Source organism: Marmota monax, unplaced genomic scaffold (assembly GCF_021218885.2).
Source record: "Marmota monax isolate L192 unplaced genomic scaffold, Marmota_monax_Labrador192_F-V1.1 WCK01_AAM20220418_F8-fsc00020, whole genome shotgun sequence".
NCBI classification, from domain to species: domain Eukaryota; kingdom Metazoa; phylum Chordata; class Mammalia; order Rodentia; family Sciuridae; genus Marmota; species Marmota monax.
Window position 1 is genome coordinate 792,095 of NW_026692912.1, and position 21,111 is coordinate 813,205.

General features: G+C 38.3%; 1 protein-coding gene across 3 annotated transcripts in view; it reads left to right on the forward strand.

The window, feature by feature from the left end:
- The window catches only part of Slc44a1 (solute carrier family 44 member 1), a 185,778-nt gene that overhangs the window by 46,801 nt on the left and 117,866 nt on the right, over positions 1–21,111 (forward strand). For all 3 annotated transcript variants that reach the window (XM_046451298.2, XM_046451300.2, XM_046451299.2), the window contains exon 3: positions 10,165–10,307. In XM_046451298.2, coding sequence (XP_046307254.1) covers positions 10,165–10,307 — 143 coding nt within the window. The remainder of the gene's footprint in view (positions 1–10,164; positions 10,308–21,111) is intronic.

Sequence of the window (21,111 nt, forward strand, 5' to 3'; positions counted from 1 at the left end):
TGCTTATAATTGGAGGGACTAAGATACCATTTAAGCAGGCTATTTCCCCCTCAAAACAGTTCTTTGGTATCTAGTAACCCTTGATTGATTGATTGATAGTTTTTTTTTCTTTTAATGAAAAGTGAGATCAAAACCAAGGAGCAACTGGGACACTTCTCTCGTTTGCTAGATCATTTCAGAAGGCCAGAGCATTTGACCTAAGTTTCTATGAACTGTGATCTTGACCGAATGGTGAACAGATCATCCGTGGCCCTGGAACTGAGAATCCTGAGGATTTACTCCACCCATTCACATAAGCCTGAGTGTTATCTTTTTGGACGAATCAGTTCTCTCAGAGGCTTGATGTTCCTTTGTAGAAAAGTAGATGTGTTACTAGATGATATCTATAGTACTTCCAGTTCTGACATTTTTAGTTCCTTCTGGTTAGGTGGTTCCCCACTGCTTCTTTCTCCTTCAGACTATGAGAGGCCCCTGCAGCCTACTGTATAATGAGTGCATTTCTCAGTGGAAGATCAAGAGACCTGGTGATTTTCCAATGGGATGGGGAGCACAGTCCCTGGTGCATGGTGCTGGGTGTGTGGTTATTTGGTGACATTCCACTCTGCTTTGCCAGGGTGCCTGACGCAGACTTTCTTGGCTTTGGAGTCACTGCCAATGTGCTGGGTTGGTAAAAAGACAAACACCTGTTTTAGAGCTGTTTAGAAAGGACTTGGAAGTCCTCACCTGGTCCATCATCTGTACTTTATAGATTAAAACATCAAATCCAGAAATGGAAACGTCTATCCCCAGGCAACACAGCTAGTTAATGGCAGAGCTGGGAACAAAGCTTGGTCTCTATTGGGGCCAGTGCTCTTTTCTACCTCCTTTTCCTGCTGTGGAGGGGACAGAGTAGATAACAGTATTGCTCTCTTTCATAGTATTTTGCTACTCAAAATGCAAATACACTTCCTCAGGCAGCCTTTGTCTTACTCAAGTATATTTTCTTTTTTAATATTTATTATATTTTTTAGGTGTAGATGGGCACAACACAATGCCTTTATTTTTATATGGTGCTGAGGATCGAACCCGGGTCCTACCCGTGCTAGGCGAGCGCTCTACCGCTGAGCCACAATCCCAGCCCTCAAGTATATTTTCAACTCTCTTTCCATACTTTTATGAAGACCTTTGAAAATTATCTCTTATTCTGTGTCTCTCCATAACAAATGCCATCTGTGAATCACAGAACAACTGTAATCTTGGCCAGTGGTCACATTATAGGTACCAGTTCTGCCCGTGAACCAAGGAAAAGAAAGTAAATTTTAATGAGATATAAGAAATTCAACAAAGTAAGAAGTGTTTAATTTAAACATAAAAGTGCAGGTTCTCCAAAAGAAAGATATTTAGAAAGGGTCAAAATATCCATTTCCTAACTTATGATGTATGGGATACTGTTCAAGAGTTTACTTAATGGAATAGCATTGTAAGGAAATGGCAACTGAAATGCAATATGCACAAATATTTCATGTAGATGTGGAGAAGATTCTTTGTTAACAGAATTAGTCCATAGCCTTTCCTCACCCCCTAATGCAACCCTGGGACAAATAGCAGCTGACCTTTCAAAATTATGTTTATAAAAACATGTACCATGCCACCCAAGGTGCTTCTGATTTTCTGTGCTAAAATAGCTCAGGAAAGTGCAGTCATTAATGTTAATAGACTGATTTGGGAGTGACTTGAGACTAAGGAGTTATTTGTTTACTGAAACGTTTTAATGCAATGGTAATTAATATAATGTTGATTTTAGTGTGATGGTAATTAAGACCCACTGTGTGTACTTTTAAATGCCAGGCATAGCATCATTTGTTTGGGAATGATTTTTTGAATAGATTACTTTTATATGATTCAGATAACAACAAATTTTGCCATATAGAAACTGAAGAAATTGCCATGTTCTATTGCCCATTATACTGGCATAGCAGAGGTTCAAAGTTTTTTTGGTTTTTGTCTTCTGAGTATTTGTTTTATGTTTTCTTTAGAAGATTTTTGCACCCATGGAGTTCTTTCTCTACTACAGGTTGAATGTCTCTTGTCACAAATGCTTGGGACCAGAGTGTTTCAGGTTTTAGATTTTTTTTTTTTTTAATTTTGGAACATTTGCATATACATAATGAGGTATCTTGGGGATGGGACCCACGTCTAAACATGAAATTCACTTTTGTTTCATATATACCTTATGCATATATCCTGAGGTAACTTAAAATTTTTTTGTTGATGATAGACCTTTATTTATTAATTTATTTATATATGGTGCTGAGAATCGAACCCAGTGCCTCACATGCTAGGCAAGGGCTCTACCACTGAGCCACAACCCCAGCCCCTAGCCTGAGATAATTTTATACATTATTTCAGTATACTTGCATTTGGGCTGCAGCGCATCACACTAAGTTATTTGTGGAGTTTTCCACTTGCGGCTCATGTTGGCACCGAGAAAGTTTCTGATTTGGGCGCATTTCAGATTTCAGATTTTCAGATTAGGGATGCTCGCCCTGTATTTTTAAAAGAAACCTTCTCTACAGATTTTTTGAGCATTGATTTATGCTCCACGCTTTCATATATGTGTTCATCTTGTTAAATTCTCCCAGTTACCTGGTGAAATAGGTTTTATCTCCAGCTTATAGACGAGGTGTACAGATGTGAAGCTTAGCTTGTCTAATAAGTGGCAAGGACAGAACACGACTGGAACTTTCTGAGTGTGTTCTTTTCACTGACTGCTCCACCTGCCTGCTTCCTTTACAGGCTACTTTTGTTACCTTGAAGCCTGATATTCAAACCATGTGTATGTTCTATTGTCTTTACCTGCAATTCTTTGCTCACTTCTTGGTACTCTCAAAAGCTAAAGCTCTTAAATTATTTTAAATATTGTCATCTTTTACTCCTCTCTATCATTAAATACTTATTTATACGCATTTATCTCCTCATTATTGATACTTTTTTTTTATTTCTTCCCTTAGTTTCAAGGATTTTCTATGCTTGAATTGTCTAGAATGTGGGGTGTTTTTCAAAATAAATTGGCATCAGACTTCTTGAGAGCTATCATCTCCCATGTTTGAACTTTCATCACAATTTTGAAAATAGTGGACATATGCTTACCCTGCTCTAAAAAATTACAAGTAACGTTGCACTTCTAAATTTCTGTTTTCAATTAAGGTAGTAAACGAGTGGTTCTCAACCATAGCTGTGTGTTAGAATCAGCTGGAACACTAAAACACAAACAAAAACAAATTTCTTTCCTGGGACCCACCTCAATGATTATGATATAATCTCTGTGATTCTGGTGTTCAGCCAAGGTTGAAACCCTCTGTTATGGGCACTGATGAGCCACAGGAGTGTTGATAAGTGATTTGTCTAGGTTAGAAGTGTGGCCCTAGCAGCTACTGTTGAAGATGGAAGTAGGAAGAGGTTTTAGACAGGCCACTTTGGAGGCTGGGGCAACAGTAAAAGGTGAAAATTTTTAAATAAGGTAATGGTAAAGGAGAGAGAGAGAAATAAGACCAGTAACATCAATGGTTATTAATGTTGCAGGCAAATGAGAGACAGAGCAAGGGGGACTGTGAGGTTCTTGTGTTACGGGTTCAGTGTAGTTTTTCAGCTCAAATCCTACCCTATTTCCTCCTGGGTTCCCAACCATGGTTTTTATACACCTCAGGAGACAAGAGCCGCATGAATAAACAGTCACCCATGGGCACTTGATTATGCCCAGGGAAGCACTCCATGGTAAAAATGACTTGGACCCTGTGGGCTAAATCCTTCCCATCTGAGACAGTCTTACTTCATTCTCAGAGTAATGTATATCAGGGAAGAGAAGAGAGGAAGAGAAAAGGGAGAGCTACACTGGCTCAGATCAGCTTATGCCACAAAGGCAGGAAAGAGAGGAGGCTGGATGGCTCTAACAGGAGTGCCTCCATGGAAAGTGTCGTCCCTGCTCACCAGCGGCTAGACATTATTTTTAGCACCAGACACAGACGCTTAATACTCGCAACTATTCAATGCTGCATACACTATTGTTATCACTTTCCCCATTTTATAGATTAGGAAACAGAAGTACAGAGATATATTCAATGTGTTCAATAACTTATTTAAGATTTCACAGTGGTACCTCTGACCCCAGGGAAGAAGAAAAAGTCATCAAAGGTAAACTTTATACTTTATTGCCTAGAATCAAGAACAACAGAAAAAGTTGTTCAGCACATGGTTCTGTAGGACACAGTAATCTTATGTGCCAATAAGCTGTGGTCTCACAATGTCTCAAACTCTGACCAAGTAGCTAAACATTACTCCTCCCTCTACTGTGGAGTTGGGAAGCTAGGATGAGGGGCAGAAGGATGGAGAGAAGAAACCAAAGAGTCCTCCCACTTTAAATCTTGCATGTGGAGACTAGCAGATAATGCTGCTACTAATGGATATAAAGTATATATTGGAAAGGGAAGTGGTTTGGGGAAGTGTGGAATCAGAATATATGGAATGGGCATAATAGAAGTTGTGGGTAAGGATAAGATGGAAATGCAAAGTTGGAATTTTAGGCAGTGATCTGAATGGGAGCCGGGTTTAGGAGACATTGCATAGGTTGGTCCTTCAGACTGCTTTCAAGGACCTTTTTATTTTATAGCATTAGTCTAGTTCCTGGGGCATGATGTTTCTACCTCATTAACCATGGTTGAGCATGCAGCAGATAGAGAGAGATTCATTGCAATATTTAGTTCACCTGTTTGATGGTCTGTTCTTAGCCAGAATCATAGAATACAAAGAACAGCATGCCAAGAATTACCCTAAGGTTGCTTGATCAGGTAACTACTCATTTTTTGTTAAGTCCATTTCTTGTTTAAAAAATTGTGGTAAAACATACCTAATGTACAATTTGTCATTTTAACCACATTTGCATATTATGTTCAGTTAAAAACATTTGTTTTTAATCTACTCTTTATTTTTTTCTCAGTCACAGTAGTAAACCAAATGAGTTTATATTTCTCCCTGCAAGAATACTCTTAAAATTCTAACTTTTTTCTGCTTTCCCATAGAATCATTTTGAATGAGGAAGGATTTAAGAGATTAGCCTAGTCTAATGGTTGGGACCAGTAAGGAAGTGGGCTTGGAGAATTCAAAGCTAACCTGCCCAGGCTCAAAAGTTGTAGTAGTGGCAAAGCCAGGATCAGATACCAGTATTCCTTGTCTGTGTTTTATTCATTGTTCTAGCTGTCTGTGAAACTGAGCCTCTGATTTTGCTTCTACATGCCCCATTATTTTCTTTCTTTTTTTTAATTTTTATTTTTGTGTGTGTGTGTGTGTTGCTGAGAATTGAATTCAGGGCCTAGTGCATGTGAGGCAAGCACTCTACCAACTGAACTATATCCCCAGCCCCCATTATTATTATTATTTTTTGATTGAGAACATTTCATTGCTTTTAGGACTTTTTTTGAGGGGTGGGGTGGGGGTGGGGCTAAGGATTGAACCCAGGGGCACTTAACCAATGAGTCACAACCCCAGCCCTTTTTTATTTTTTATTTTTTTGAGTCGGGGGTCTAAGTTGCTTAGGGCCTCACTGAGTTGCTGAGGCTGGCTTTGAACTTGCAATCCTCCTGACTCAGTCTCCTGAGTTGTTGGAATCACAAGCATGCACCACTGTGCCCATCTGCTTTTAGGACCTTTAGGGTGAGAGTTACATTTGTTTGTGCTCAATAAATGCTCATTGAGTGGACATTTCCTAGATTTATTTTTATTTGTTTATTTATTTGCCTCTTTTCTCTTTCTTAGAGTAATAAATTATATTATACTTTAAAGGAGTTCAGAAATTTGGCACCCTGGCTAAAGTTTTAAGTTTATTTTTTTAGTGTGTTTACAGAGATATTAGTTCTGCACCAGGCCTTCAGCTTTTGTCTATCTCCTGGGTCCTAATAGCCTTTCTTGTCTCAGGATTCTCAGAAGAGGAGAAACAGAAAACAAGTGCTACCCTAAGTTTAAAGTTATTAAGAGATTGACCCCAAGCATTGATTGAGATATGGGACATAAATGAGGTGGTTTTTGACAGAGAGATAGTCAAGAAATGTTTTCCTTAACTCCTGGGAGACAGCTATAATCATAACTCATTTCCCCTCATTATTTTGAAACATTTTGTTATATTCACATACTACCTCTACCCTCCATACATTATTTTTATTGTCTCCCTACCCCCCAAAACTGAGGCCATCCACCTTTCTCAGTTGTCTAGTAGAAGCTCTAGGTGTGAGTTGGGCACACTGGTACTTGCCTGAAATCCCAGTGACTCCACACGCTGAGGCAGGAGGATCACAAGTTTGAGTCCACCCAGGACAATTTAGTGAGGCCCTGTCTCAAAACAAAACAAAAAGTAAAAAGGGCTTGGGGTTTAGCTCACTGGTAGAATGCCCCTGAACTCAATCTCAATACTAAAAAAGAAGCTCCAAGCGTGAAATTCAAACATGCTTGTGAAATTAAAGTGTATCCTATTTTTTCTTCCTTTCCCCTTCCTCCCTTCCTTTTTCCTTAACTCTTCCTCCCCACCCCCTTTCTCTAGTACTGAAAGAAACTAAGCAAAAACTCTTACTTAAGTAGAACTAGACCTTGTGATGTGAAGGGAAAATGAGCACAGTTTGTTAATTAGCAAATTGTCTTTCTTCCACTTGGGCAGTAAGTACTTACTAGTTGCCAGGTCTTGCCCATCACCCCATCGCCCTTGTATGTCTTTATCTGATTCCAGTTGCCTCCTGTGAGTGGATTTTTCTGCTCTTCCTCTCTCCCTTAAAATAATAGTCCTGAAAGCACTTCAGCAGCTCAGTCATTTTAAGATTTTAGCCATGGTTCTCTTCCTTACTAATAGGCTTACTTTCTCTCTAGTGATTGCTTTCTATTCCATGCTTATAAAAGCTTTCCTTACCCTCCTCATCATTTGCTTCATTAATGTGATTTCACTCTGTTGGAAGCCTTTTCCCTCCCCTCTCTGTGGAGCCATTAAATTATTGAGTGTATTTTATAAAGTTTCTCTCACCATGTTTTAATTTCATGTACTGTATTTTTTCTCTTCTGAAACGATATTGCTTCCTGCATTTGGGTTTTAGCATTTTTCTTTTTAAGGAGATTGTAATTTTAATTGTATGTGGCCTAGTTCCCCATTGTCATTGCTTGTGCTGTAGAGGAAGTCCCTAGGATAATAGTCATGGTTTCTTACCATCTTATTAGCTTTCTATTTCCCTTTCTTCTCCACCTTCAACTTCTCACCCTCTCTATTCTAATGTTTCTGGAAGCTACTAAGAAGTTTAAATGACCTATACGAAAATATGTCAGTGTCCCATTTTAGCATATATATGTAACATTTATAATTTATGCCCTGCCTACATCCTGGAGGGATGTGAGGTAGCTTATGATAAAGAAAAATATCCACATGTCCAACAGTACTGTTAAAAATAGTCAGAAAGGGAAACCAGAAACTGTTTAAAGAATATCTAACAACATACTTATCAAACATAAAAAACAATTCCTATAAGAAGTAAAAGAAGTTTACTTATGTAATATCTTTGCTATTCAAGAGTAGTAATCAAAGAATATTAATTGTGGACTGAGTAGTTTGTGTAGCAATAAAATTACTGATATTGTTTTTCACCTTTTCTCCCTAGAGAAAATTTTTAGAAATTTTTGCTCTAAAATAGAGAAGCCAAGGGACTTTTGTTAGTCTCCAGTTACCATTCGTAACCCCCTTAATCTGATTTCCCCATTCAAATTTACCATGAACAGCTGCCATTTATTGATCACCTGCCATGCAGTAGAATTCAGCTAGGGATTGGGTATATGTTACTTCATTTAGTGCTCATCATTAGGCTGCAGGGTAAATGGTATTGCTCAGTGTTGGAGATGTAGAGAGAGCAGAGTCTAAGTAGGAAATTGGATCAAAATCACAGGTAGTAAGGAAATGGTGGAAAGAATTTGAATTCATTGTTTCTAAATCCTAAGTCCATTCTTTTTCTATTACTCTGATGCTTCTTACTAAAGAAATACATTGGAAAGTGTGTTAGTATTCTGGAATTATAACGAATATCTGAGATAATCAACAGATAAAGAAAAAGATTTGTTTTGACTCATAGTTTTGGAGGTTTCATTCCTTGATTGGCTGGCTGTGTGCTTCTGGAACTATACTGGCACCTCATGGTGGGAACATGTGGCAGAGTAACAGGAAGGAAAGGAAAGGTCTGGGGTCACACAGGGCACTTCTTCAGTAGCCTCAAGCCCTCCTACTAAGCCCACCTCTTAAAGGTTCTACCACCTCCCAGTAGCATCATGGGACAGGGACCAGGACTTTAACACAAGGACTTGATTAACACCGCTGGGACTGACTGCCCTTGGTGTCCTTGGAGGAGTCAAGAGAGAGGGAGGCAGGCAACAGGGGAGTATAAGTACTGACCAGCTATGCCTAAACTGGTGCTAGCCATTAGTTGCTGCTTTGAGACAGAAGGGTATTAACATGTATTGAGACATACACTTTACATATACAATCTCATGTGATTCTCTTAATAGTCCTTGTGGTAAGTAGTTTTAGCCCTAACTTATAAGTGGGTAAACCAAGGCACAGAGCATTAAGCAAGTTTGTCCAATATTACACAAGTAGGAAATGAAGTCATCAGTATTTCATCAATAACACAGGTTTATCTATCTAGCCCCAAAGCCCATAATCTTTCCCATATAGCATTTACTCATTTCTAATAACATTAATAGCTAATATTCATTGAGCTCTTCCTATATGTCTGGCAGATTTCTTACCACATAAGGTTGTGTCATTTATCTTTACCACAGCCCGATGAACTACTTACTCTTTGTCTCCATTTTAAGGGAACTAACTTGAGACAGATCCTTGGCCAGGATCTGAGAACCAGAGAATAGCAAATCAGGGAGTCTACTTTCTCACAAAGTGTAGTTGTAAGAAGTTTCTTTTGACAAGAGCTACACTCATGACTCTTCTCTCTCACTTCCCTTACCTGCACAATGAAAGTAGAAGGGTTTTGTTTAGTTTTTTAGGTAAGTATACTTACAGGGGGAAATACAGTTTGAGGAGTGTGTATGTGCGCATAGTGTTTACCACTGTGGCCTGAGATCTAGCAGCACTACTTAGATAAAGTACTGCTCCTAATAGCTGGCAGTGATGATCTCTGCCTTCCTAGCCACTCTACTGAAGATAACAAAAACTTACCCTTTTAATGACCAGGTTGCACAAAATTTCTTAACCCCAGTCTTTCCCCACAGTATAACCAGTTCATCAGCAGTGATTCCCCTCACTTCTGCTTCCTATGCCCAGTAATCTGCTGTTGAGTGTAGGCTTTTACTGCTTTATTTTGGTCAGCGCATGCCTGACTTAGCAAGCATGATGTGGTTCTGAAGTTTCTCCCCTTTGCCCTTGGTACTGGGATAAAGCGTATTCCCATAAGATGAAGTGACCCTTGCAGTACACAAAGCCAGTGCCTCACTTACTGTCATTCAGTCTCGAATATGAAGAGCTTGGCAGTGCTTGGTGATGGAGTTCTTTGGCTTGTATACAGCTTTAGTGCACAAAGGAAACAAAAAAAGTCTTGTGTGCACTGAAGTGAGAATGATTCAAAACCCACATACCTATTTTTTTGGATTTTTAACAATTTATCCTTTGCTATTATTCATTTAATAGAATCCCTTTACACCCAAATAAAACAAAAGAATGAACAAAGCTGGGTTTGATTCTGTGCTCTCATCTTTATTGGATTCTATGGGCTTAGGTAACTCATTTAACTTCTCTTGGCCTCAGTTTCTTCATCATGGGGATTAGAGATAATGTGTGATAAATACCTAGGACAGAGCCTGGCATTGAGCAGGTGTTCAACATAGAGAGGCTGTCATTATTATTATAAATGCAAAGATGAGCTAATGATGTGAAAGCTTGGGATTTGTTTTGTTATGGTAGTAAATAGTATTTCCCTGTGGACTTCTTTGTGCTGCTCATATGCAATCCAAGGAAAACAGTGGAATAGTGTTTGCAATGAGGAAAGATAGCGCTTTGTTCCCTTCATCAGACAAAAGAAACTCATTATCGTATCAAGTAGTGACTGTTGGTATTGAAATGGTTTATTTGTGTGTGTTTTTTTTCTGTTTCTTTCCTAGGGATTTATATGTGGCTTTTCAGTAGCAACAGGTGCAGCAGCGAGACTAGTGTCAGGATACGACAGCTATGGAAATATCTGTGGGCAGAAAAATGCAAAATTGGAAGGAATACCATACAGTGGCATGGACCACACCCAACGGAAGTGAGTAGACTTGCTGAATGATGAACACTGTGGAAACTTTAAAGGAGGCACAGAGAAAATCCTGCTTTTTTTTTTTTAACCCAGAAAATAACATTATTTTTCTTTTTAAGATTATACTGGATGGGGGATAGGGATAATAATAGATATTGAAAAATTAAAGTTATAAAGTAACATTTTGTGATGCATCATTTATAGGTACACATCACTTTCCAATTTTATAAAAGATACATTTTCCTTGTCAAACTGTGAAATTTGTTTTGGGTCCTCAATATTCATCTTTTGGGTTTCATGAGATTGCTCATTTAATTGCTTTTTTCCTTCGAAAGCACTACTATTTAATATTTAATGTCCGGGGAAAATATATTTCATCTAATATATTTTATGTATGATGCCAATGTAATTGTTCAAACTGTGTATTTATACCCCATCAAAATTTATTAGAATTTTTTTCCAGTATCAAACCATATCTTCAGAATTAACAAAACTAATTATAAGGTAACCAGGCTAATCCGTCTAATACACTTTATAGGAAAAGGCTAAACAGATAAAAACATTTTTAAAGCTACATCAGTTCTTTCTAGTAAGATAATTTGTAATACCTATTTATTGTTATATAAATCTATGGTTAAAATTTGATCTCTCTGTATAAGATTAATTTGATAATTTTGCAGACTTGAAGAAATTCAAATAACTATTTCTCAGAGATACTCTTCCCTTAAATGAAGGAGAGAGAATGCAGCTCAAGTAAACAAAATTTCAGTAATAATAATGAATATTTGTATAGCATGCCAGAGTGGACAAGCATATGCCCCCCCTGTGAGGTAGATCTAACAGAGGCTTAGGGAGACTGAAGTGCCTTTTCTGAGGCCATGTGGCTGGTGGGCAGTAGAATATCCAGAGCAGACTATGAGCTTCTCTCTTAATAGGCACCTGCATCACATACGAGAAGCAAAAATTAGACTTGAAGTAATTTGGAAGATTGCTTAATTTTTTCTTCTTTATGATTGCTCCTTGAATTTAACACAAATTTTAGATCTTGTGTTATTTCTTCTAGCAAAATTATCCATATCTCTTTTGTTTACTTTTTATCTTGAAATAATTTTAGACTCAATAGACATTGCAAAAGCAGTAGAGTTTCATTTTTTTATTATTTTTTTTTATGTAGCATGTATGCGGTAAAATATTGCTTAATTCTTTAATGCTGTTGACATGTCCCAAATATAAAATTAGGTAATTGAGGAGATGAGAAGCAAAAGGTTCTCCTCTATTGGGTGCACTGCTCACAAGGGTTGTAATCATTTTTATGGCTCTCTTGGTAACTTGCTAATGACTGTGAGCATATCCTTATGGTAAGGTTTGTGTAAATGCCACTCTTCACATTTAACCTTATTGTGGTTCCTCAGACCATGGAAGAGATTTCAAATCCTTGGGTTATTCTATGTACACTTTGGCCTCTTGTAAAGAGGAACTGCATATTATTCTGAGAAAGTGGCTACTCTTCCCTGAATGCTTATCTTCATTGAGAGCCATTCATGTATAACTTTAAGGAGTATAATTTCTCAACTGTAGCTATTCTTTAGCTCATATATACATGTTTAAAATTTATTTTCCATCTCTGATTACCTTTTCTGCATTATAAGCTTTGTAGTGCTATCCCACTTAAGTATTTCTGTCTATAAATGGCAATTATTGTCAATGAATGGTAAATTTTTGAACATTCCTTTTGTGGATAAATCTACAGTATTTGGATTTGGAAAGTGAAAGAAAGGTAGTAGCCTTCATTTTTATTATCTTTATTTCATCTTCCACTTTCTCCTGTCAAATGCATTGATTTCCTTCTTTTACCACTCATTTCCTTATACGTCTTTTATGAATTCCACACCCATCTGTAGCTCTAGAGTGTTTTTATACCTGTTTCTCTGCTTGGTCACTTTCTCTCATCCTTGATCTCCTCAGCCTCTGTTGTATTACCTAATGCCTACTTGAACCTCCATACATATTTGTTGAATAAATCAACAGATGAGTCCTCTAAAGTCTTGGGTAAGGCTAATTCTCTATTTCATAAGTTTTGCTTCCTTTGTTAAGAAAAAAAAATTCTTCTGTTTTTTCCTGTAGCTAAATTCTACTGATCTTCAGCTTTCAGCAAAATGTCACTTTCAAAGAGGTCTTCTTTGATCTCAGAATTTAAGCATTGTGTCCTATAATATGTGCAGTTATACATTGATTGTTCCATGGAGGGTTGGATGTACGTAAGTCTCTCTTAAGTGCCAAGAGAGAAGCATCTCTTATTCACTACTGTATCCCCAGGGCACATCTCAAAGCCTGAATGTAGTAGGCACCCAGTTAAATGCTTGCTGAATGAGAAAATAAATCTACTTCAGCAGTGTTCTAAGAAGTGAATAACTGAGTTTGAGGATCTGAATATTTTGAGATTATTAATGCATATTGCAGAATGGATTTCCATAAAAAACGGTTCCATTTACATTCCCACCAACAGTGTCTGAGATTACTTTATTTTTACTGGTATTATTAGTTTTTATTCTTTACTGTTTTGGTAGACCAAAGAATGGTGCTTTATAGTTTTAATTTGCATGTGTTTGATTATTAATGAGTGTGAACCCCCCACCCCCACCATGTGTTTGTTAGCCTCTCATGAAAACGGTTGTGCAAGCATATCTATTCTTGGTCTTCTTATCTGTAATCTGCTCCATCCTTTATGCTGTGATAGGATTAAGTTCTTTAAAACAGAGCTTTTATTTTGTCATTTCCTTGTTCAAAAGCCTTTGCCTTCTATTTGCTGTCTGTAGTATCAAAGATGAGCCTGCTCAGCCCCCACCATTTCAGGCCTTCTGCGATCTGGACCCATTTCACCTCTCCAGCCCTCTCTCACTGTTCCTCAGTGTGTGTTATTATTGCCCATGACCTTCAGTTAATTCTACCTCTGTGGTATTCCTTCTGCCTGTCTGCCAATCTGGGTCTTTGAAACACAATGGGACTCACAACTCTCCTTATTATGAAATGTTTCAAAACTAACCTTATACCATAGTGAGTATTCTTTACTTTGATTACCTGAACTTTCCTATCTCATACTGGTTATTCTATTGCCTTCAATTTGCTATCTAATTATTCTGTGTTTCTCATCTGTCTGTATTAATTATTGGTTGCTAGGTAACCATATTACCATAAACTTAGTGGCTTTAAACAAGAAGCGTTTCTCATCTCAGCTTCAGAATCCAGATATGGCTTGCCTTGGTCTTCAACCTTCCATAGCTTACTCAGGGCTGTAGTCAGTGGTTCATTTGGGGTCAGTCAGGGTCAGAGTGTCACCTGAGGCTCAGGGGGAGAAGGCTTCCCTTCCAGGTACAAGTGGTTGCTGGCAGCATACAGTTCCTTGAGGATTGCTGGACTTGCTGGCTGCCACTGGAGGTCCCCCTTCAGGTGTAGGCCACCTGGATGGGCAGTTTGCCCCATCAGAGCCAACAGTGAGAGCATCAGTAGAGAGTCTGCTAGAAAAATGGGAGTTACAGTCCTACGTAGTGTAATCACAGAAGTGATATCCGTCCCTCTTTGCCATATTCTACTGATTAGAAGCAAACTCAAGGAAGAGAGGATGACTCAAGGGCACGAACAATAAGACACAGGGATAATGGAGGCCTCTGAGAGTCTGTCACTCTGCTAACTCTGCTTCCTGAAACACCATATTTTCTTTAGCCCTCAGAGTTGAGCACCTAGGAGTTCCATAAGAAGGGCTTATTTAATTATAGTAATAAAGGAAGGTAGGTAATCAGGAGAGGAATCCAAAGGAGAACACCTTTGACCTATTTTAACCAGAATGTTTAAGATGCCAAGATGAATAAAAGAATTCTATTAGCATAAAGAAAAAGTAATATTTTCTTATCGTTCCGATGATAATGGGTTTTTTCCTCCAAGTAGTATTTTTGACGTGATAATACATTTGTTGCAGTGATAAAGATGCACAAAAAGACAGCAGACAATATTTTGTGAGATAATATGAAAACCTTAATTTCAAATAGATTAAGTTGATTTTTAAATTGGTTGCTTGAGATACTTAAAACTTTTCTGCATAGAAATAGTGCTTGCATATGGTTCTAAGGCTAAGTCAACTCAGAAAAGCTCATTTATATTAGAACCAAAAAGTGTCAGATTGAAGGAATCTTTAGATTATTTAATGTGCAAACTCCTTAAAGCATCCCATCAAGTATTTGTGAGTGCCAACTAAATCCTAAAATGAGAATGTCTTGCTTTGTAGCTATTTTTTAATAATACTACTACAGAAGACAGGTAGGGTTTATAATCTTTTTTTTTTTTTTTTGATGTTGAGGAATAGGGTGGTGGCAATATATTTTTGAACTCTGGCAATTCCGTAAAACATATCTATTCTGCCACATCTAGATCTACGATTTTTCAGGTCTATAACATATAAGCAACCTTACAGTGTATGTGTCAATTTTGAGACCAAAAATTATTATTACTCTTTTTTGTAATAAAGAAAAATGTTTATTTAGCTCACAATTTTGGAAGTTCAAGTTTCAAAATCAGGACTGTCCTCTAGTGAGAGCTTAATAGCAGATGGCGTCATGTTAGAGTGGGAGTAGGTGGGGGGAGCCCTTGTGGGAGTAAACTACCACATCTCGAAATGGGAAGCTAGAGAGTACTGTTATTATTAAAATTCTTCCTGTAGAGGAAGCCCCCTGTCTTACATATCAGTTTGGACACAGAGTGGCGATGCTCCTATTTAGTTCTAATGCACCTGAATTAGTGGGATAAAGATCGTGCTGGGACAGAAGGTCTATTGGTCTCTGGGGAGAGGATTGGGGCAGGGGTGGGGTATGCATTCCCATGTCCTGAGTTGGGAGAGGATATGGTGAGGTGGCATTGGCTTTTAGTGTGCACAGATCATTATAAAGCTGGGTGAGGCTGGGGAACTGCTTTTAATTGTTTTAATTTAATCACAATATTCTTATTAGAACTCTTCTCCATCTTGCAAATAATCCTAACAGAGTTTAGTGTTCACATTCTTTGTTACTCTAAGAAGTTCTCAATGTATTTTATTTGTATTGATTTGTACATAGAGGTTCTAAAGATAGATTTTTGCACAAATTTAATTTTTTCATTATATATTTTTTTGTCTTTCCTCTGAGGAAGCCATTTAAAGTTCCAATCACTGGTAAAAGCTCTGTGGTCATAAAATGCCTCTCCCATTTCATATCCTCTGTGTTAACAGGACGTAGATGAACTAGAGGTCTGAGGAGGGTGATGGCATCCATGAATGAGTACAGTATCTATAAGGGAAGCATTTTATTTGACACCACTTTCAGTTTTCTTCATCATCTTAGGATGCCAAGTGAAAACAGAATTGGAGTGTGTTTTACTTCTTTTGTTCTCATTCTCATTGTAAGTTCACAGCTGAAAATATTTGTGCTGGGAGGCCCTTGGTATCATTGAGTGCCTGCATTTTACAAGTAAAAAAATCTGGGGTCTGGGAAACATGAGAGACATGAAAAAGATATAGTTTTTCCTCAGTGTCCACAGGCGAGTAGGACACACACACACACACACACACACACAAATCAGTGGATGCTCAAGTCCTTTGTATAACCAGTATTTGCATGTTACCTACACACTCCTCCTGTATAATTTAAATCATCTCTAGACTACTTATAATGCCTGGTACAGTGTAAATAGCTATTATACAGTATTGTTTAGGGAATAATAACAATATTAAAAAGTCCATACATATTCAGTACAGATGCACTTTCTTTTCTAATATTCTCATTTCTCTGTTGGTTGAATGCACTGGCTCAGAACCCAGGGATCCAGAACCTATGGATCTGTAGGGCTGTCTGTAAGAACAGGCTGGCACTCCAGCCTCGACCTCCATTGAGTGCTCTTTGTGTTAGTCTGCACTGTGCCTGGTGAACTGTACAGTGATCCTGGTTTCCCATCTTTTTTATTTTGGGGATCCTTTCCTGCCAGCTTTGGAGATGAAAGAAACTTATGGGAACATGGAGAGAAAAAAGGGCAGGTTATATAAATTGATAAAGTTATAACTAAAGAGACTTTGAAAGAACCACAGCACCTCTCAATCTGTGAAGGCTTTGAATAATTTGAAGGCTATCTTGTCTCTTTCTATCTCTGTCAGATAAAGAATATGAATAGTTATGATGAACTACATTATTCTCATTTCATATTTTTTATCATTTGTATGTTTTAAATATTTACTAAAAAATACCTAATTTAAAACTGATAGTGGGTTTTGTTTTTTTTTTGTAAGACAGTTGATTGGCTTGAACAGTGGGGTTGTTTTAGAGAAACTCTTCATTTTTATAATCTTCGTGGGTACAGTATAGATAGGACTTTTGTGATCATTGATCACCTTTAAAACTCAGAGTTCTGTAAGTTCAGTGTATCTGATTCAGTCTACCCTAGGATCACTGATTAGCTTACTAACTTATGTAAAGGGTTATTTAGGTGATTGATAGTGATATTGTACTAATAGGAAGAATGTATTCACTCTTTAAACAATTTCTAATTTCTGAGTTCTCCATGCCTATACCATGTCATATAACCACCTATTTTAGGGAAACCATTTTTCTTTGATTTGTCAATGTATAAAACATGCCTCTTTTGAAGAGTCACCAAATCTTATTGAGTGTTCATACCTCTCCATGTTTGAAAAAGAATTAAAAAAAAATAATAATACAAATGAAATTTGCTAAATACTTGCTTTTAGGATCTCTTTATCAGCTAAGTATAGTTCTTTGTGTTTATGTGACTAGGACTTATTTCTGTGCCTTCTGATTTGACTGGAATTTCTATGTACTGAAGAAATATTCTTTACCATTCCTGGAAATTCTGCCTATCATTTTATTTAACCCTCAGAAAACATTAATTGAAAATTCAATTGTGTGCTGGAGACTTTTTTTTAGGGAAATATTTCCAGTTTTTTGTTTGTTTGTTCATTTTATTTTGGTTTTGTGGTGCTGGGGATACAACCCACAGTCTCATGCATGCCAGGCAGGCACTCCATCACTGAGCTACATCCTCAACCTAGAGACCTCTTCTAGTATTAATAAAATAGGAAACAGCCAAAATGGTCAAAAAAAAAATGGAATTTGTTTAAATTCACTCATTCACAACTATTTCTTGGCTGTCTTCTTTGTTTTAGGGACTTGAGATTATGTTTGCTCTCTAACTGAATCGGCACACTTTTATCTCATGGAAATTGTAATCTAATAGAGAAAGCAGGACTTCATAAACTCATCAGGTAATCACAGATTATTTCAGCTGAAGGAAGTCTTGTGAAGAGAGGTGTAAGGGTATAAGAGAGGCTACAATGGGAGGACCAGTCTGAGGCACTGTGGAGCCAGTAAAAATGATCTGTGGACGTATATCCAACAGCAGGAAGCCTCTGCATACATTATTAAGGGAACAGAAAGTTATAACACAGTAGAGGCAACTCGACTTTATTAATATATGTAAAAATGTACATGTCCTGGGGCTGGGGCTGGGGCTGGGGCTCAGCGGTAGACCACTCCTCTCACATGTGTCAGGCCCAGGGTTCGATGCTCAGCACCACATAAATAAAATAAAAAGGTATTGTGTCCACTTACAACTAAATAAATATTTTTAAAAATGTACATGTCCTTAGAAAAGTATGGAATGACATGTAAATGTTAACAGTGTGTTGAACTATTGAATCATAGATGGTTTTTCCTTTATATTTATCTCTTTTTTCTAAGTGTTCTACAATCAATATCTATTACTTGCATTAATGAAAAATATTAAAAAGAAATTTGTAGTCTCTGTCCTTGAAGAGCTTGTTCTGGTGAGGAAGACAGAATACAGAGATAAATGATGAAGGTGCAATGGGAACATCTTGTATCAGTGTCTGCTGAATGCTGGGTGACTCCATTTTCTTGGGTTCCTGACAGCAGGCTGGTGAGGAAAGAAATATAAGGCAATGTGATGGAAGGACTGGGACCACCATTAGTTTTCTATTGTTGCTGTAATAGATTACCACAAACTAAGCAACTTAAAACAATGAGGTTCTGTAAATCAGAAATATAAACAAGCACAGCTTAGCTGGTTCTTTGGCCCAGGTTTCATAGGCCCTGTTGTCAGGGCTGTAACTTTTTCTTGTGACTCTGGCAATGAATTGTCTTCCAGACTGCTTCAGATGTTGATAGTTCTGTTCCATGTGGCTGTAGGGCTGAGGTATGTTTCCTTGCCATCAGCTGGGAGTCATTCTCAGCTTCTGGGGTCAGCCTGAATATTCTCCAGCCTATTTTCTATGACTCATGACTCCTTTCCCCCTATAAATAGATTGTTTACCTATTTATATTTATCTGGGTATAAGAGTTGAGAGCACTTGAAAAGTTAGAAGGCACAAACCCTTCTTGTTCTTGAATCCCTCTGACTTTCTTTTTTCAGGGCAGCATCTTGATTATAGGTTATACATGTGGATTGAAGAGTCAGCCAGTAATTGGCAGCTGAGGGACAGTTTTAGGTGGTATTAGAGCCCCAGTTAAACAAGTTGAGGGTCAGGGCAAGGCTTGCATTCTGTACAGGAAAAGTCACACAGAGTTGGTCTAAGTGTTACCTGTAAATGATGAGACAGAAGCTGGCGAATGGATGGTCATGTAGACTGTTGGGCTGACAGATGGCTCCAGAGCCCACCTTCTAATGAGGATGGGATTCTGAGGAGAAGGCCAGGCCTGGATCTTGTTGGCTGAGGAACAACATGGTCTGAGTCTATAGGGTGGAATTCTTACAGGCCAGGTGAAGACTGGCTCACATGGGAAGGAGCTCCTGACTGTTGCATGGAGTTGTAGAAACACAGAAGATGGGAGGTGGTACATTCATCCCGTGTGCTGGTGCTGGAGTGCCGCAGTCTGGCTGGGCACAAATCACCGAGCCACCACAAAGCACTTGTATGTTCAAACAGGAAACTTTATTGCCGGAACTCTACCAGCACTCCACGCACACTCCCGAGGAACTCTCTCTGCTCTCCCCCAGGCTCCGGGCCTACTCCACTTGGACCCTGGAGAACTTCATGGGAACTCCAAAGTAGCCGGGCTGAGGCAGCAGGAACCACCCTATTCCCCACCCTATTGCCATTAAGCAGGGGTTCATGTACAACTGAATACACAGCTTAACATAACCATTATCATCTCAATGGCTCGCTGGTGTCACCTCTCAACCACTCCCTTCTAGCAGAATGCCATGCTCATCCCAACTCCGACTCCGCTGTGGCCCTCAACACTGGAGTTTGGCAAAGGTTCTACCCATATGTCATTGAGGCATATTCCTTAGAGCAGCCCAGGAGCTCATCTCTTGTTCCTATACTTAAGGACAATTTTGAGCAAATGGAGGTATTCTAAATCCTTTAGGATTTTGATCTTTACTTCAAGGGAAAACACCCTCTTCTCTGTCTCCTGTCAAACACTTTGATTCCAACATTAACTTAACCACCTCTTCTAGTTCAGCTTAATATGAGAAAGAGCAGCCTCCATAGATCCCTCCCGTGAACTTTCATTTGTGAGCTTCCACAATTACAAGCATTCAGGAACAGTAACATTTCTGACATTCTAAACTGAAATTTAATGTATTATTTATGAAATTTTTTTCAAAACTTTCATTTTCTCTCATGGAAAATATTAGAAGTTATAAAAGAGCTAAATTTTCAGAAGGCAAATTTAAAGGAAGTATCCTTGGAACATATTTTTTGTTATGTTTTGTGACCATACTACTCTTTAGTTTGAATTTTATCTCCTTATGAAAGTAACATCTGTACATCTATTGTAATTCTACTTCTAGGACAATACTTGCTAGCAATTTGAAAGATCCAGCTACATGCTTAGAAAATGCAGGAGTCAACAGTCAAAATGTTTTACAGATTCTAAATAGGGAGATGGAAAGTTACCTAATAGAATTAGATGATATGGATGCAGGTAGACAAGCTTGGGGCAATTGGGTATGTCTCTGTGCTGCCTGCTTAGGAGTGAATGTATACTTGCTATATCTAAGTTAGACAACTGATATACATTCTCAATCCAGAGTTTCAATATGTAGGTTATTTCCAAGTTAACTTAATACCTGCAAAGATTTTTTTAAAGTTTTTTTCATTGTACATAAGCTCATACATCATGATCTTTGTAGTACATAAGCTTATACATCATGATCTTTTGTAAGGGACCAGCGAACGACGGAGGAAGAGACCACCAAGAGACCAAATCATGCAACAGCAAAAGGGGGTTTATTGAAGATCCAGCATGCTGGGACTCTGTGCTCACTCAAGGAGGGAGAGCAGCCCAGAGCCCTGAGCAGGGGTTGAGCAGTGCTTAAGTACACTTTTTTAGGGAGGGCAGGGACTTTACATACATCACAGTCCCCTTTAACAAATCACCATACACCGCGGGAAAATCAAACAACAATTCTCAAACATGATTAGTACATTCATTGGCAGGAACAGGTGTGGGGGGGGTGTGATAGGTCAATCCTAAGGCGGGGTATACATTCAAACTGATTGGTTTAGGCCCTGAGGTGCCTACGTGCTGAACTGCACTGGGTCTAAGTTGTTAAACAACTAAGTGGTCAGGGGGGATTATCTAATGGGCAGTTCCTGGAATTGTCTTAACTGCCACAGGAATTTCAGGCTTTGAGTGTAGCTTAGAAACTTAACAATACCTGGTCCTTTACATTTTAACTCAGGCTTTGCAGCTTAGAAACTTTACTCTTTCACTTTGTAATACACTTTAGGTAATTATTAACCACTGTAAGT